Below are 18,039 nucleotides of genomic sequence, written 5' to 3' on the forward strand. Positions count from 1 at the left end.
CGATGGACTTTGTCACAAATCTGCCTCCCAGTCCGAGGTAGCGTAATACACAGTGTTTGACTATTGTTGACAGGTTCAGCAAATTTGTGATGCTTATTCCTTGCAGGGCCAATGTGACCGCCGAGGATGTTGCCCAACTATTCATTCGGCATTGGTACCCGATTGGTGGGATTCCTAGGACCATAGTGTCAGACCGAGATGCCAAGTTTACCAGTCATTTTTGGAGGGCATTGTTTGATAATTTTGGTACTAAGTTGAATTTTTCCAGTGCATTCCACCCACAGACAGATGGCCAGACAGAGATATACAACCAGTTGGCCTTTGATGTGCTGAAGTGTTATGTCCACGATCAGCAAGGTAAGTGGGAATCGTTTCTGCCTTTAGTTCAAGCTGTTTTGAATGACTCTTTTTCTTCAGCTATTGGCAGGACTCCATATGAGGCAGCGTTTGGAAGGCCTTTCCAGTCGTTGTTAACCAGGATATCGTCTTCAGTACCGGAGGCGAACAGAGTGACGGAGTCTTACCAGGAGATCTTAGAGTCCGTCAAAGACAGATTAGCTAAAGCGCAAGAGGCCTACACTCGACAGGCCAATAAAGACCGAAGGGACATGAAGTTTTCGGAAGGAGATTGGGTATATCTTCGGATTATGAAGCAAAGATTAAAGCAGGTGGGCAAGCGATGCCCAAAGTTGTCTTTCAGGAGCTTCGGACCATTCCCCATCCGGAAAAAGATTAATGAGGTGTCTATGCAGTTAAAGCTACCTCCGAGTTGGACTATGCACGATGTATTTCATGTCAGTTGGTTGAAGCCATATGCAGGTCCACCCCCTTCAGCGGTCAAAGACGAAGCGGAACCAGACATCATTGATGAAGCCGAAGTAATGGTTCCAGAACAGATCCTTCTGCACCGTTTCAAGCATGGTTCAGGCCGAAGACTACGACAGTTCCTCACGAAGTTTCAGGACCGAGGAACTCATGAAGCGGTATGGCTCGACAAAGAATTTTTCGAAGACTATCCGGCTTTATTGACGGATTATTTGGAGGCTATGCAGCTTCCGTCAAGTTAAGCAGAAGGGGATGTCACGTGCATCCCGCACTTGGATGCCACGTGGACATTCTGTACAGAAGGTGCAGGACCTGGGATGGTGAACTGGTCCCATGTGAGCCCAGTCCGGGACGAGTCAGCCAGGGATCCATCTCAGTCGTCCGAGGTCAGGTGTGCATTGTCCTGCACATGAAGCAGTGCCAGTCCGCGCTGTGAGTCTCCCTCTGGAATGATGTCAGATGTGCTGTGTATCTGGTTTGCAACTGGATGCCAGGCCTCTGTAGGCATGTAGTTTGCATGTAGAGATGGGGCCAGCCCATAGGGCTACCCCAGTGTAGGTATTTGCATGTGCATACTTAGATGGGCATGGGGGGGTGTAGAACCACCCCCAAGGGGCCAGGAGGGCCCAAGACTTTGCCCACCAGCCAAGGCAAGGGCTGGAGGGGCAGTCGGCCAGCTCCAGAGTCTCTGGACAGGCAGCCGACAGAGGGTTTAAGCCCTAGACAGTAGGCAGCCAGGTGTAGGGGCAGTCCCCACACCTATGCGCAGCATGCCCAGCAGCCAGGGGCTGTCCCAGAGTCATGCGCAGGCTGGACAGGTGTGAAAACACTTAATTATGGTGTGAAAATCATTTATTGCACAAGACTCAGTCGTGGGTGCTTCCTGAAGCCAGCCGACTGGATGCAAGAGGGGGTATAAATACCCCAGCCCATAATCCCATTATTCATCTCATAATTCACCAAGAGCCTCAAGCATTCAAGGGCCAGGACAGCCAAGGGTTTGCTAAAGCTAAGGGGTGAAGGACTGAAGGTCAAGGGCAGGTTTTCCAGCCAAGAAAAGGTCAAGTACTTTGTATTTGTTTTCAGATTTACATCATTCTAATAAAGCAAATACACCATCCGTGGTGGGGGCCCTACAGAGGGTAATTGGGACCCAATACTGTGTCCTCTCCATCTCCCCTTTCTCTCTCTATTTTTTGCACATCGTCTTTCAGTTTGTGCGTTAATTCCGTCGCGAAAAGAGTGCTGTTTTCTGAGTTTTGAAGTACCGATCCTTCTCCGAAGCTTCCGCACATTACACCTGGTGTCCAGATCTCCTCCCCAAACTGAGTCACTCCAACCGTGGAGTCGGACTCCATCCAACAATCCCTCTCCTGTGTACAAGAGTCCATGATCCTTCGCATGCCGCAGAAACCACAGGAAACGCAATCCTGCCTCCCAAAGAGTCATCCGCAACCATGAGCTCAACTGCCTCATCAGGAAGCTCCCGTCCAATCTGGTGTCCATCAACCAGATCAATGAACCATTCTGTTTCTGAGTCAAAGAGGCATCACACAGCCCACAAGGATCAACACCTGTTACGGTGCACAAGCAAGTCCTGGAAACCTGCTGAAGACCATTCAAGGCCTTCTGAAACCTGTCAACCACCCCCTCTGAATCCGGAACCACAAAGCCTGGAGAAACCACCTCCTTCTGCAAGTAATCATCTGCCACCTGCCTGGCTTTCCGAAAGGTCCCCGTAGAAGGAACATCCTCAACTATTGGAGATTCTCTGTCCCGAATACGACGAGACATCAGAGCATAAGTGACCTGTTCAGTTTCCTCTGATTGACGAACACAAGAACTACCAGCATCAGTACTGGAGAGAGGCAACTGCTGCCACTCATCACAAACCTGAGGACCTGGGAGAGAGAGTGCTGAAAGCTTGTAAACTCCATTCTCCACTCCGCCTTCCCAAACCACTTGGCCTGTTGCTTTGTCCCGGAGAGCAACAAAATGCTCATCAAACTCCACCCGTACGCCAGTCTTGCAAACCTGATGCACTGACAACAGATGAAAACCAAGTGCCGGAACATACAACACCTGGGAGGAATGCTTCCCCCCTCTGCCATCGGGAACTATCTCCATCCTGCCCTCACTGTGAACTGGGATAGTGGATGTATCCCCAGTAAGTATGTGACCAGAAAGCTTGCAGAGATCCTGTAAACCGGAACGGGAAGGAGTCATGTGCCTTGAAGCACCACTATCTAGAATCCACTCCCGAGTATCCGTTGCGGAGAGTCCCAATCTCCTCCCTGCCTGAAGAAAATGAAACATCGGTGTCCACCACCTCCAGGTGCACAAAAGCCGGAGTCTTCATGATTGCTACTGAGGAATCTTCACCCTTCTCGGTCTTCCGCTTGGGACACTGCCTCCAATAGTGGCCTTGCTCGCCACAATCATTACAGGTCCTCTCTGCCTTCAGTTTCTCGCGGTCAGCATCGGACTTCTTCTCAGAAGACTTCTCCGATGAAGCCTTCCCTTTGCCCGAGTTACGGCCTTTCGACCATTGGCCAGTTAAGGCCTCCGAACCTCCACCCTGAGGAGGGTTCGTGAATCGTTCCTTCTGGTCCAGGACCATGGGTACAAGCTCCTCCCACGTGATGGTGCTGAGCCTGCCACTAGTAATCAAAGACGAGTAAAATGCTGAGTATGAAGAGGGCAAGTGCGACAGCAACGTTATGGCCATGTCCTCTGACGATATCTCCTTCCCAGCCTGAAGAACTTCCTGCTGAAGAGCCTGCAGCTTGTTAATATCCTCCCGCATCGTCGACGACTTTGCAGGGATCATAACCCGCATCTGTACTTCCAAGGAAATCCTCTTCATGGGCGATACCCTATTGTAAAGTGAGGCCAAATGCTGCCATATACCTCTGGCCAGCGTCATATGCTTTACATGATTGATTACCTATGGTGTGCAGTTGAGAAAGATAAACGAACGGACCCTGGCGTTGACACGATCCCACATCCGTGTCTGAGCCTCCCGGTCCTTTCGGATCAACAGTAACTCCCCTTCCTCTACTTTCGGCCGTGGAACACCAACAACGACGAAATCGGCGAGGTCGTAAGACTTCAGAACAGATTCCATCATAACCTTCCATATGCCGTAGTTACTCCCGTCCAACTGACGGTCCACCGGGAACGTGGAGAGTGTCGGGATCTTCACATGTCTCTCAGCCATCTCAAACAGATCTGCCATTGCGGGGATGTCCTCTGAAAAGGGTGGGTGGATAGGAACAAAGAAGAACTAATACCTGCAAGTGGCTGTCCAGCAAATCAGCCCGCCGTCCTCTTGCTTCTCCTCTTCCCGAACAGTCCAAAACAGTCCACCAATCAGCCACACAACAGTCCCCCTCTTGCTCACAAAAATCCCAAGAACTATCTAGAGCCTAGGGCTCTGATACCATGTCAGAATACGCAGCGGAGATGATGACCAAATCTGGGAACACGAGAGCAAAACGCATGCAAAAAAAATACAGCACAAGAGAGAGAGAGATGTAGGCGTGTAACTCTGCTCTATATACACAAGAAAATCCCGGGTATGATACACAATGGTATGGGGGGCTGGGGGCCTATTTATATGCCCCCACATCAGCAGTCGGCCTGCTGTAGGGCAGCCCACGACTGTATCAACAGTCGGCCAGCAGCAAATGAGGCCCACGACTGCATACATCCAGTCGGCCAGCATCAAGAAGTCCACGACTGATGTCTGGGCAGTCGGCCAGCTACTGGTCCTCCAGAAGGCTGAATGCTGAAGAAGACTTCGGGATGCCTTGGACTGAAGGACAATGAAGTGCTTGGCTGTAGATATGTATGCACAAGTCAAAGACCCAAGCACACATGTCTCTGCTCTTGTTTACTACTAAAGATGTGTGAGAATGAGATGATTTTAGCATGGGACTAAAGGCGCCTTATATATGCCTACCCACATGCTGGTCGGTTTCTAGAAGCTGATATCGGACTGTTTTAATCAGCTCATGACTAGATTTAAATTAGTGTGATGCAAGCGCTTCACACGTGTGGTGCTGGGCTTTACTTGCTGCTAACCGCTGCTGCTGCTATGCTGAATGTGCTGCTTATGCTGGCCGACATGCCTCTCCTAGGCTGGCCATGCTGTGCCAAAAGCTGGCCACTATGCCAAGGCCCCTTTGTGGCTCTTAGGCAACCCTTATGGGTGCCTTAATATGGCTGGCCCTAAGGCTAGCCAAGCCTATGAAACCTACATGCCTCTACAATGCTTCTACCCTAGGATGACTTACATGCTCTGTTCTCCAAGTGGGTTAAGTGACAGACTCCAACACCTAAGGCTTGGAAAGACCTACATAGCTCGTGCCTTGCATGTTCCTGGACTAGGGCTCACAATGAGGTCACGGCGTACGACACATAATCCTAAAAAGGTTCTAAATCTGTACAAGTATGGCAATGATGAAGAGCCAGTGTGTCACATGGCACCTCACTGCATGGGTGCATGTGACAGCCCAAGCACCTATCAAAGGGACTCATCCATTTGATCCCGAAGGAGTGTGGGGATAGAGTCAAGATTTGTCATTGGTGCCCGTTTCCCCCTCCCAAGCACAACTTACAAAATCTCGGTCAAAGCCATCAGCCTCCAACTCTAACCTTACTTTCCAGACATTATTCATGGCACGTAGATTAGATGGACTTTATCGAAGGGGGGAAGGGCCAGGGGAGGGGGGAGGGGGGGGAGGGGGGGGAGATGGGGGTGTTTCATCTTGGATAACCTCTTCACCTTTTGAGAGGCCACTGTAGCAGCTGAGACCCCATGGTCATGAGGCAATGCTATTTCTGGACTTCAAGAAGGCCTACACCAGAGGGGATTGGGCCTTCTTGAAGCGCAGATACACAAGGGAGCGCTTCGCCATTTCCGCTCAGTTCGTCACAGCTTCCCCTTTGCCCCTACCTGTTCTTCGTGAATAGATACACAAGGGGAGCGCTTCGCCGTTTCCCGCTCAGTTCGTCACAGCTTCCCCTTTGCCCCTACCTGTTCTTGACTGTGGCAGAGGCCAAGAGCAGCTTCCTCATGGGTCAGCATAGGTTGAAAAACAGACCCCAAACCGCATGTTGAAATCTGCCTGTTTTTGCTGTCCAAAGCTTTGCCCCATCTATTCCCAGCCTGCCATTCTCATGCCCTGAGGTCTCAGAGAATGTGCCTTCCCATCTGCAGCAGGAGAAGCTCCTCCCTTCTGGGTCTACGAAGGGGCAACCTATGGGTTATAAGCAGGCCCCAAACTTGCACTTCTTTGCCCGTGCTGAAATCTGCCTGTCTCTGCTGTCCAAAGCTTTGCCCCATCTATTCCCAGCCTGCCCTTCTCATAGGGCCTTTGCAGCCGAGATTTGGAAACCCTGTACCTATGTGCAACCCTAGTCCTCAGTGTCACTCCAGCCTGTGTCTTTCACAAATGGCCAACATTCATCCACTCTCTCATAGTTCCCCAGTAGTATGAACCATGCACCCATGCTGGAAATGATGCATGTGCCAACAAACAGTCTTTGGCCACCTGTAAACTAGAGGTCTCATCTGGCTTGTTTGTAGCTAATCTCATATATGCTTGGGCACCTTGACATGTCACTTGTGGGAGCTGAAAGGCCAACAGCACCGATACACTTGCAATCTGTAGGTCACGTCATATTAACACTGAAACATCATCATCACATTGGTAATCCAAAGCATGCTGATGCCAATCCATCTGAGGATCACATTATGGCCCTCGGTCTTCAAGTCCACTTTCTTCTAGTCTTCAAAACCACTCCTCAATGACAACACATTTTCAAATCTTGATTCAAAGATGAAGCCATGGGTTCTTGATACAAATGGTGTTTAGAACACACCTTTTTCTTCTAATAGGGCCTCATTTGCATGCTTTAAATGTATCATCATTTGCAGAACAAGGGAGCACTTTATACATTTTCCATAGAAAGCCACAGAGAAGTCACAGTTTCCACTTGATTGAATGGCAAAAGTGGTTTTTGAGGGTTTATTTCTTTTCAAAATGCCAAGGCTCGATCTTTGATACCTACATCAGCAGGCCAACTCAAAACCAATCAGCCAATAGGCTAGAGCCAGCTGCTTTTTGTGTTTTTATAAGATGACCGACCACTTTTTATTGCATGTTAAAATGTTTTTTAATGTTTCACAATTGGCCTGAAAGGTCATGTGCAAGGGGTACCTAATTTATATCAGTCACCCAGGATTTGTACTCAACTCCGTCCATGCTGCATATGATTTGACAAATAAGCAGGCCACCATCTTTGTTGAAAGCAAGGAGCCTTCCACACTTGGCAAGCCAGGCTATGACCATGGCTATCTTAGCCACACCCATGGGTGATAATACTTATAAATAAATCATTTGCTAGCTCTGCCCTGATAAGCCCTTAGTAGGACTGCTTCAATAGTATGTGGTTAGGGTTTGTATGATTAAAATCCATCGAAAAGCTTGACAAAATTTTCAATAAGTGTGTTCTAGATTTCTTCTCATATTTTTTTCTTTATTAAAATATGCATAGTGATGAATTTCGCCAGTAGATCCCATGGACTAAATTCCAAAATTGAACAAATGCCAATGAGTGTGCAGCCTAGCGGTGTGGTTTTGTGATCAGGAACGGGGAGTTCCCCAGTTCAAATCCCCGCAGGTTCCCAGCAGCACCCAGGCTGATTGTGGCCATAATTGTACCACCATTGACGACAGACCAAGGCATCTTCAGGTGGGCACTCAAGCTGCTACTACAGATGGATCTCCTGAAGGGGGGGAAAATGAACATACCAAACAAAACAGTAATTAAAGAAGAATCATCCGATCAGAAGATTTAAGGTTTAGGGATCCACCCAAAAGCTTCACCAATTTCCCTCTTTGGATTTACCAGATCTACTAATGCTTGAAAAGGATATGCATAACAAAAAATTATTTCCAGAAAATTTTGGGGAATACATGGAATTGCACTAACCAGCGGTCAAGGAAGGGTGGGTCGGTTGCTTGCCAGGGCGCCCACCAGGCTGCTCTTTTACAAGATAAACAAAAGAGAACCCTCCTTCTCCTAATGTACGGACAATTCTGAATCGTCTCTCATTGATCCATACATCCGAGCCTCCACTGACCGCATCGTAGAGAGCATTCAAGCCCGAAAATGTGCAGCCCATCTTGCTTGGAGATGTGGGTTTTTTATGCCGCCATAAAGCTTGTGGACACAATTCTACACTGATGTGGCCACAGATCCGAGCACACTTCTGCTGCTATATAGTCAAATTGCAGAGAAGAAGGTGAGCTGGGCGCAGATCAGGACTAGACTGCGAAGAGATCATGCATGGGGTCCAACGTATGATATTATTATTAGTACTTGCTAGCACCTTGAGAGTTATATGCACTCATGATATGATCATCTGTACATATATATATATATATGTATCTATATATATATATGTATATATAGATATATATACATATATATCTATATATATATGTATATATACATATATATCTATATGTATGTATGTATGTATGTATGTATATTTGCACACACAAGGAATTGTGTGCATGTGCTTGCTTGCCTCTCCAGAGTGGTGGACGTGCATATGGTGATCAGATGTACTTTCTTACATACACGAGAGCTTACTCATGTTTGCAACACATCAAGAAGTGTATGCTCATGCTAACTCCTTATAGGAAGCACGTACCTGTGTTTGATTGTTTCTGGAAGGGCTTTGTGGGGTGGCAATGGCACAAACACACAGTTACTTAAGATTATGAGAAAACAAAATATATATATGCATCCGTATGTGCATGGTGTGTTTACTTATGTACACTTTATCAATGTGAGAGGTATAGGTAATTTTGCTTAATTAGTATAGGTAATTAGGAAGTTTAAAGTTTGAAAGATTCAGTGATTATGTTAACTTATTACTTAATTATATTTAAAATTTTGATTTTATCTATAACTTGTTGCTTATATTAAAATTTTGCTTTTTCTTGATAGGATTCATAATAGTTTTCAATTTATGTAAGAAATCTAATTTGTTCTCGTTAATTAGATTAATTTTGGGGTAGATTCAAGAATTGGAATTTTGTGCTTGATTGGGACTATGAATCAATTATGGAATTTCTTAATCAATTGCATTGATTAGACCCATGATTTGCTCCAAATATACCTTAGGACTTGCTAGATTAGTTGAATATTTGTAAGTAAATAAGTAATTCATAATTGGAATTAATTAAGGCTAAATGTATACCTAATTAAGAGGGTAATTATATCTAAATATTCATTGAAGGGCTTGGTTTAATTTCCTAGCAAGTCAAAAGCTGGTGATTAGGTGTGGACTAATGCTCTAATTGTAACTATTGGCACCCGTAGACCCTTAATAAAGTTGGTGATTAATGTTTAATACCTATTTAAAGCTATGATTGAAGCTTGAAGAGCCACATGATTAGCAGAAATACCCACATTCAATCATACTAATGATCTCTCCAAATTAAGGGGGGATGTCACCAAGGGAGCTTGGTGGAGGGAGTTTTTCTCGGCTACCCTCTCTCTCTACTTTGAACACTCTCTCTTACTCTCCCCACCACCTCCCAGCCAAGCCCAGCTCCTCCTCTCCAACCTTGCTCCTCTCTCTCTCCCTCCCCCCTACCATCTCTTTCCCTCTCTCTTCCGTCTCTCTCTTCTAGCACACTCTCCCTCTCCTCTCTCTCTCTTCAACCGTCTCACATCTCTTCGTCTCTTCCCTCTCTCTCCTCTAGCACACTCTCTTCTCTCCCTCTCTCAAATCAAAAAGTAAATTCTATGCTTGTCAAATTAGAGGCCAAAGAAGTGGCTTTTTAATGCTTTTATGCTATTTAAATTATGAAAAACTTAGGAATCAAGTCCATAATTGGATATTGATCCAAATGATAGTTATTCTATCATATTGTATTACTAAAACTAAGAGATGGTTGGAGAGAGAGAGAGAGAGAGAGAGAGAGAGAGAGAGAGATATGAGGGTGGGAGAGAGGGCAAGGGAAAGAGATAGAGAGAGAGAAAAAAGAGTGAAGGGAGAGAGAGGATGGAGAGATGTGAGATCATTGGAGAGAGAGATAGCTTAAAAAACATTTTAAAATAAGCATAAATGTAAACTTTATGTGTTTAATTACTAAAATTCATTAGAGAGCTTCAATTGCATTAAAGAGCCATTCAATTGAATACTTGTCAAGCTTGAGAGGGGTTGAGAAGTGAGAAACATTTAGAGATTAAGAAAAAGACCATAAAATCACTCTTTACCTCTTGTTTTGCTTGATTCTTTAGTCATTGGAGAGGCCCCCAACCAATCAATTGGTTTAGTATGTTGATGAAGAATCCAAAGAAGGTTGAAGAGAGAGAGAAGCTCCAATCTCTCCAAATTATAGAGGATTTTTAGAGGATAATAAAAAGTATCATTATTTCAGTACAATACTGGCATGGTATAGTTCACATATTTTTTTACAAAGGACAAGATTTGGACCAGTTTGGCTCCCTTTTTGATCCAGGAGAGATAAAAATATCGTATTATTTTTTAGTTTAAAACTCCTCCACACATGTAAAATAGGCGCCTCCTTGAAGAGGCCCCTTCTCCTTACCAAGGTGTCAAAAATGTATCATTATACCCAAAATATCTCATTTTTTTAGTAATATTCATAGTTTTTTACTAATAAAACGTTGTACTCAGTCAACTCTTCATCTTATGTGGGCATTTACTCATTTTTGGGTATTTTTCTTTTATAAATTGGATTTATCTCCTCCCTACACTTGGATTAATCCTATTGGCCCATAGGAACCCTAATTGGACCATAATCCAAAAATTTCTGAAAATCTAGCCCTTAGGCTAAGGTCCTTTATACCTATTTTCAATTAATTCCAATTGCACATTGGAAAGTTCTTTTTGAATTTCTGTTTCAGGGGAAACCATTTTAGACACTAGAAGGATTTTTATATCCAAAAATATCTCAATTTTGGATTACCTCCCTCTAGACATTTTCTCTCTCTAGGCCAAAACAGGGTAAAATAGAATCTTTCTTTTATTTCAGAGAGGGGAATAATTATAAGATTAGAAGGGAAGGTTCTTACACCTGTACACCTCAAAAGCTGGAAGAAGGAATCCAGGCTCAAAATTCGCACTATTCTGGCACTGCTCCCCCAGCCACTCAGAATCATTTCTGATGCATTTAATCACGTTGAGTACATTGATTATGAGAAACAGTGATTTACAAGATAAAAATACGTTTAATCATGTGTAAAATACATTATTTGTCATCCAATCCATCAGAATTGCTCCTGAAGGGCTAGGGAAGTTGTGCCAAAACAGTGCGAATTTGGGCTCTACAGCAGCGGTGCAGGCTCAAAATTTGCACTGTTCTGGCACTGCTCCCCTAGGCTCCCAGGGTCATTTCTGATGCATTCACAAAAACATTGATGGTATAAACTAGAAAAAACAATGATATACTTAATGAAAATAAGTTTGTAAAAATTGTATTGTATTCATAATAAGAAGTGTATTGTATTCATAAGTTTGCAAAAATTGTATTGTATTCATAATAAGAAGTGATACATCATCTTTACAAAAGCTTTCTTACAATATTGAGCTTCCTTCTCTTGTTATTGGGAAGAGTGTGCTCAAGGAGTGATTGGGCTATCTCTTGAGGATCCTCTATGCCTATGCTTTTGGCTATACCTATACGAGCAAGAAGCTTACCCCTAAATCCAGAACCAAAAACATCGAAGGCAAGGGATTTTTTAATCAGAACTATACATTTGGTGCGTTCAAGGCGTTGGATGTAGGGGCGGGCATATTGTTGAATGTACTTAAGCAGCTCAACAGGCACCCATCGATCATTGAGGCAATGGAAAATGAGATGGAGTGGGGAGAGCCACGTATTGCTCCATGTATGCAATCTGCGTCTCATAATGTTGGGACGCAAGGGCGAGCGACTTTTCAAAGTCGACTTCCTCACGAGAGAACATGACAAAGAGCTCGCTCTTTCCTGCCCACGGGGTGGTGGAGAGGAACTCACAGAAGTTGTCAAAGTGGGTAGCCATGTGAATGCAAAGAGATAGTGTGAGCTCGTGCTTGGTTTCTATCGCGTGAAAATGAGAAAGAAGGCACCTTTATAGTTAAAACTTAAAGTTTGGCCTTTTCACACTAGACTGCTAGACAAAAAAATTACACTTTGTAAAAATATTAAGATTTTAATTAAATAAAGATTGGTTTAAAAACAGCCTGCTACAAAATTACAAGCATCTCATCTAATCTAAAATTGTTATAATGTCTTCATTTTTTACCCCTCTTGTGACATTTACTTCATGTTGATCTCCATCTCCTTGTTGACTTGAAGCTTGTCATTGCCTTCACCTCGATCCTGAAACTCTTGCCCCTCACGTGCATCAAAACAAAGGCTATTTTCCCATATACTCAGTTCATCTTCAAGCTCTTCCACATGCCTACTATGTGTTGGTAGGGCTATGCACCTTGCTGCTGAAAATTCAAGGTCCCCCATTTGCCATGATTTTGAGACCATGGTTGTCCCCTCCTTACGCTTCCCAATCTGTAAAAATATAGAATGTGGCACAATAACCAGAAAGTGTAAGGGTTAATTCTAGACATGTAGTGGAATCAGATATGCCTTTCTTCTCATCAACTTGAAACTTGACTCTTCCACATTGTCAAAGCCCATGATGCTAAAGTGTTGATGCAGGTCTGCTAGACTCCAATGCTTGCTTGTTGTGCCACTCGCTCAATCCATCCATTTTGCATCATCACAGCTACCTCAATAGGCATAATTTCTTCTTCTAAGGCTTGAAGTGGGATCCATGTCCCGTGCTTTTGCATCCATCTTTGGTAGTGCTTGCAGACGCATGTACAAAATAGAGCATGCCTTCAAGAACCTGAAAGACACTGTAGAATCTACTATATTACACTTAAACACATCACCTTGATGTGACCCCTCATTAACCTCCCAACCCTTGATGTGATCCCTCATTAACCTCCCAACCCTCTCCTAGCAATCCTTGAATGAGGTCAGACCATACCTCCTTACAAATATACATTGTTTTTGTTTGGTGCATTGGCATGGAATTGAACATGTGCACAAAAACATGTAAAGGACAAAACCAATTTAGCCCTACTGACCTAGATGCCTTTGAAAACTTGAGTGATGTCTTGATATCACTTACCATCTTAAACTTTAAGCATAAGATGGCCCAAGCATCAGGTTTGGGCCATTCAGGATTGTTAAGAGGGGGGTTGGGGATCTCTTCTAGCTTGCCAAATAAACCTGGTTTTTTATCTACAAAATATGAGTGAGAAAAGAAAAAGATATTGTTATGTACAAGATCACTTGGGCTTTGAGATACAAACATTGCCTCTCTAATGGATGCATGCATAGCATAGAAAACTCCAGTGAGGCTTTAGAGGAGTGGTTGTTCCTCAACATAATTAGAGGGGAAAATATCTGTAGAGAGACATAAGAAAATGGAGAATCATAAGAAAATTTGAAAGAAAAAATCCAATATTAGCATGTTGTTAAATCTGTGTTTATGTTACACTAACAATTTAAAGGAAACCTTGGTCGTTGGCCTTGAATGTACAGGTCTCCAAGGGTATACACATGTTGCACTATGGCAACCAATCCTTCCTTCTTAGTATGCTTGAAGCCTTGTAGCCGCCCCTTCCACCAATGATGTAGCATATTCCCCAGTAGTTGACGCACTCGATGTGGCCCCTTAGAGCTTGGCTGCATGTAGACCCAAGCCCCAACCCTGAATCTTGTTGGAGCCCAAACTCCATCCTCATCTCTTGTGTTATGCAGCACAAGCTCTTCCACCTTCTCCCTAGGTCTTCTCACATTACTGGAAGACGCCATGATGGTAAGAAAAGAGAAGAAGGGAAAAGAAAAGCTTGTTTTACAACAGAGGAGTGGAGAGGAGAGAAAGTTCAGGGTTTTCAGTGTAGCAATGGAAAGCTTAAAAGAGGGTTAAAGTTTGAGAATAGGCTTCCTGAACCTAGAGTAGACTAAAGAGAGGGATAGAGTTTCTGCAGCAATGGAGAGGGAGGGAGCTTGAGAGAGAGAGAGAGAGAGAGAGAGAGAGAGAGAGATTGAGAGGGAGGGAGCTTGAGAAGGAGGGAGAGCTTGAGAGGGATGGAGTTTCTGAAGCAATGGAGAGCTTAAAAAAGGAAGAAAGAGGGAGAGGGAGCTTGAGACTGAGGGAGCTTGACAAGGAGGGAGAGCTTGAGACTGAGGGAGCTTGACAAGGAGGGAGAGCTTGAGAGGTATGGAGTTTCTGTAGCAATGGAGAGCTTAGAAGAGGAAGAAAGAGGTTCAAAATGAGCTTTTCAATCCTAGAGTATGTTGGGGGAAAGTTTAAGAGGGAAAACACACTTTTGGGAAAAAATTGAAAATTTTCAATTTTTAGGGTTTTTAATCTGCGCGATTTTAGGTGGGGGGACCTCTAAGTTTGGGCCCAAGAGGTAGGGAGACAAGAGTAGTAATTAGGCCCCATTAGCAAACCAAATCCTAGGCCCCCTAGGGTCAAAGAAGTCAAAAATGTGCACCCAGCCCTCTTCCTATTGGTCCATTCCTAATCAAAAGTTAATCCAAGAGGCTCCAGTCTGAGCATTTTCTATCATCTGAGTCATATTAATGACCTTTGTTTTGATGCAATAATCTCGAAGCTCCTTGGGTAACCCACAACAATAAGTCTCTATCTGCTCAACCAGTGACACGGGCCTAAAGGATGTGACTGGTAGCAGAGCATCCCAATTTTTCTTGTTATATTCTTCCAGATTGTTACAATCTCTGGGATCTAGTCGATGCCAAGCTATCATAACATCCACCTCAAAAGTCGGTGTCAACCATAAGGAAGAGAAGATTTGCTCAAGTGCTAGGTGCTATTCCTTGATGAAGAAGTGTCGACCACCATTGAAGAGCATTACCCTTTAGGAAAGAAGCTACCTTTCGTACCGTAGATGCCTCTGTGAAGTTACCACCAGAAATGAATCCAAAAAACTCCTAATGGATGTGCATGTGTATGTGAAAGAATGGATGTGGATGTGATGTAAAGGGATGTGGATGTGTATGTGAAAGAATGGATGTGATGTAAAGAGATGTGATGTGACCTAAATACATGTGGATGTGAAGTGATAGATATAAATGTATGGATAGATGTGGGTAGTCATACATGTGAACAATTGGATGGATGTGGATGAATGAGATGGATGTGGATGAATGAGATGAGATGTGTATAAATGAGACATGATGTAGATAGATGTGATGTGATGTAATGTGGATAGAATGCATGTGATAGGATGGCGATGAGAATGAATGTGATGGATATGAATGAATGTGATGTGATGGATGTAAATGGATGTGATGTAAATGAATGTGACGGACGTGAATAGATGTGATGTGATGCGAATCGGGATGTGAATGAATGAGATGTGATGTTATGTGAATCGGGATGTGAATGAATCATGTATGTGAATGAATGAGATATGATGTCATGTGAATCGGGATGTGAATGAATGAGATGTGACATCATGTGAATTGCGATGTGAATGAATAATATGGGATGTGAATGGATGAGAGGTGATGTGATGTGAATGGATGAGAGGTGATGTGATGTGAATCAGGATGTGAATGAATGAGATGTGATGTGAAATGGATGTGATGAGATGTGATGTAAATTAGGATAGATGTGAATGGATGATATGTGATGTGAATGAATGTGATGTGAAACGGGATAGATGTGAATGAATATGATGTGATGAGATGTGGATATGAGTAGATGCGAGTGGATGAGATCTGATGAGGATAAATGAGGAAAGATGTGAGGAAATACAAAATGATGTGATGAGAATGGGAATACATATAAAATGAATGTGGATTAAGTAATGTGGATTAATGTGGAACAATGTGGAAAGACGTGAGTTCATTATAGAAACTGCATTTATGACCTGTTTTTAAATGATTGTTTTATGTCAAGAATGCTGGGGTAGCATTTTGACCGTCTTGTGAATAAGGTCGTGGGAGACCTAACTGATAAAGTTACAACAACTGAGGGAGAGTCAACGGAGGATGTCTCGCGTAGCAAGGTCGACCGACTAGCCTCCGATCGATTTAAATGGTGAGCTTCTGGTACAGTGGATGAGGGACCAAGGAAACGGCCTATGAGTGAAGCGCTAGGTGACCTGCGAAGGATCCTAGAGGGTGCTGACCATACGGTGCTCGGGCTCTGGGTCACCGAAGATACCCACACGTGCGTCGAGGAAGATATTGGAACAAGGAGTAAGAGTTGTTTTCTGAAACCGGGCATGGATCTGGTTGATTGACCTTGCTGGTCTTCAACGGATGAGTTCATGGCTCTTTTATATGGATCTGTTGGTTGATCTTGTTGATCTTCAACGAAGATTCCATCTGGATTTTTATAAGTGAATATATTGCCGGGTACTATGAGCTAGGAACTATCGAAAAGGCCCCTGAGTGGACAAGTGCTGAGCATTCTAGTTACCAATGATGCCATAGGTACACCGATGAAAGAATGATTGGATCAACCGGATATTTTGGAGGATTATCAGTGATGCTATGATTTCATTAAAAGATTGTTCTTTCATAGATACACCGATGAAAGAATGATTGGATCAACCGGATATTTTGAAGGATTATCAGTGATGCTATGATTTCATTAAAAGATTGTTTTAAATTCAGCCGAATCTATGAAACATGAAATTTCATATTGGGTGTGTAAGTGGTATAACTAGCTTGAAGTTTGCATGAAGTTCTAGCTAGGGAGCCTCGAAACTCTTTTCCCTGGTACCCGGGACAAAACCTAACCAAATTCCTAATTGGATCCCATCACTACAGTGGTTGGGCAGTTGGCTAAACCATGGGACTCAATGGGGTTAAGCTGGACTGATGGATTCCTAAAATGAGACTCAATTATGTTATGGTACGATAGACGAAGTAAATCCCATAGAAATTGTTCTATGGAAAAGAATAGTTTTTCTCGGTTCGATTTTGGAAGAACCGACGGACTAGTTTCTTGTTCGGATATCCTTGGGCGAGGCCCTAAGTGAGGGACCCTGCCCCACGCGAGAATTGCTACTTCAGCAGCTAGCACCCCCGAATTTGTTGGCCGGAGGGGGCAGGGATCTTTCAGCTGGTATCTGAGAGAATTGGCTGAAGTGGATCAACCGAGAAGCCAGAAATGTCAAAAATTTATGAAGTAGCAGTAAAAGGTTACAATTGTGTGATGAAATTCATACAAATAGATATTTAGAATGAAATTCATAAATTGATAATTGGGTCTTCAAATGGAAGTATCGCAATTGTATGAAATCCCTGACTTGCTCGAGACCTAGACATGATGGTATTTACCTTATATGTCCAAGGACCATGACTACCCGTATATACCGAGGGTATAACTGCAGCTCTTTACTGGCAGTATATACGAGTAAATCTAAGACCTTGAAAGTATAAGCAAAAATGCTATCCAGATGATAAATTCGAATGTGGTTCATATAATTTCAAAATTTTGGTTGAGAATTGATGAGTTGATTTGGATTCTGATTGAAAAATGACGATTCCTAAATTTTGGTTGAAAAGTGATAAGTTAAACAAATCCACAATGAGGATGAATGGGACGAATCCCAGTAATGATGTTAATAACTGGAATGGCGATAATGACTTCAGCAAATCACTATGAGATTAGTTGATTGTGCTGGGTGACAGATTGCTGCCATTAACCTTTGAACTCAGTAGCTCAAATTAAGGGATGACAAATTGAGACCTGCATAACTGAAATTCTCGTGGAGGAATGTTCAGGTCTGATGGGACAATTATTGTGTTAAGGATATGAATGATATTTTCTGAATAAATTGTTATCTGATAATGAGTTCTATATGTTCTTCTCATAGAAGGGATCTTTATCCCATGATTCTGTTGGGGTGACCAGACTATAAAGAACCCCATAATTAGTTGGATCTAAGAGTTGTCCTCCCCAATTTGCGAGATAAGGACATCTCGCGTTTTTTAGGTGGGGTAGGATGTACCGTTGTTGTAGAGCCCAAATTCGCACTGTTCTGGCATAGCTTCCCCGGTCCTCCAGGAGTAATTCTGATGCATTGGATGACAAATAATGTATTTTTACACATGATTAAAG

The 18,039-nt window shown here is 43.5% G+C and overlaps 2 protein-coding genes across 3 annotated transcripts in view; both read right to left on the reverse strand.

Annotated features, from left to right (window-relative positions):
* Nucleotides 1-7,028, reverse strand: part of LOC147624987 (uncharacterized) — a 36,887-nt gene extending 29,859 nt beyond the window's left edge. Inside the window, exon 1 of the mRNA XM_086818826.1 lies at nt 6,715-7,028. The gene's annotated coding sequence lies outside the window, so the exon portion shown is untranslated. The remainder of the gene's footprint in view (nt 1-6,714) is intronic.
* Nucleotides 1-8,268, reverse strand: part of PK3 (serine/threonine protein kinase 3) — an 81,995-nt gene extending 73,727 nt beyond the window's left edge. For both annotated transcript variants that reach the window (XM_086818207.1, XM_086818206.1), the window contains exon 1: nt 7,828-8,268. In XM_086818207.1, the coding sequence (XP_086674333.1) occupies nt 7,828-8,020 (193 nt within the window). In that variant the 5' untranslated portion in view covers nt 8,021-8,268. The remainder of the gene's footprint in view (nt 1-7,827) is intronic.
* Between the last annotated feature and the right edge of the window lie 9,771 nt (nt 8,269-18,039).

This window comes from Cibotium barometz, chromosome 24 (genome assembly GCF_041138505.1).
Source record: "Cibotium barometz isolate CiBa-2024 chromosome 24, ASM4113850v1, whole genome shotgun sequence".
NCBI lineage: Eukaryota > Viridiplantae > Streptophyta > Polypodiopsida > Cyatheales > Cibotiaceae > Cibotium > Cibotium barometz.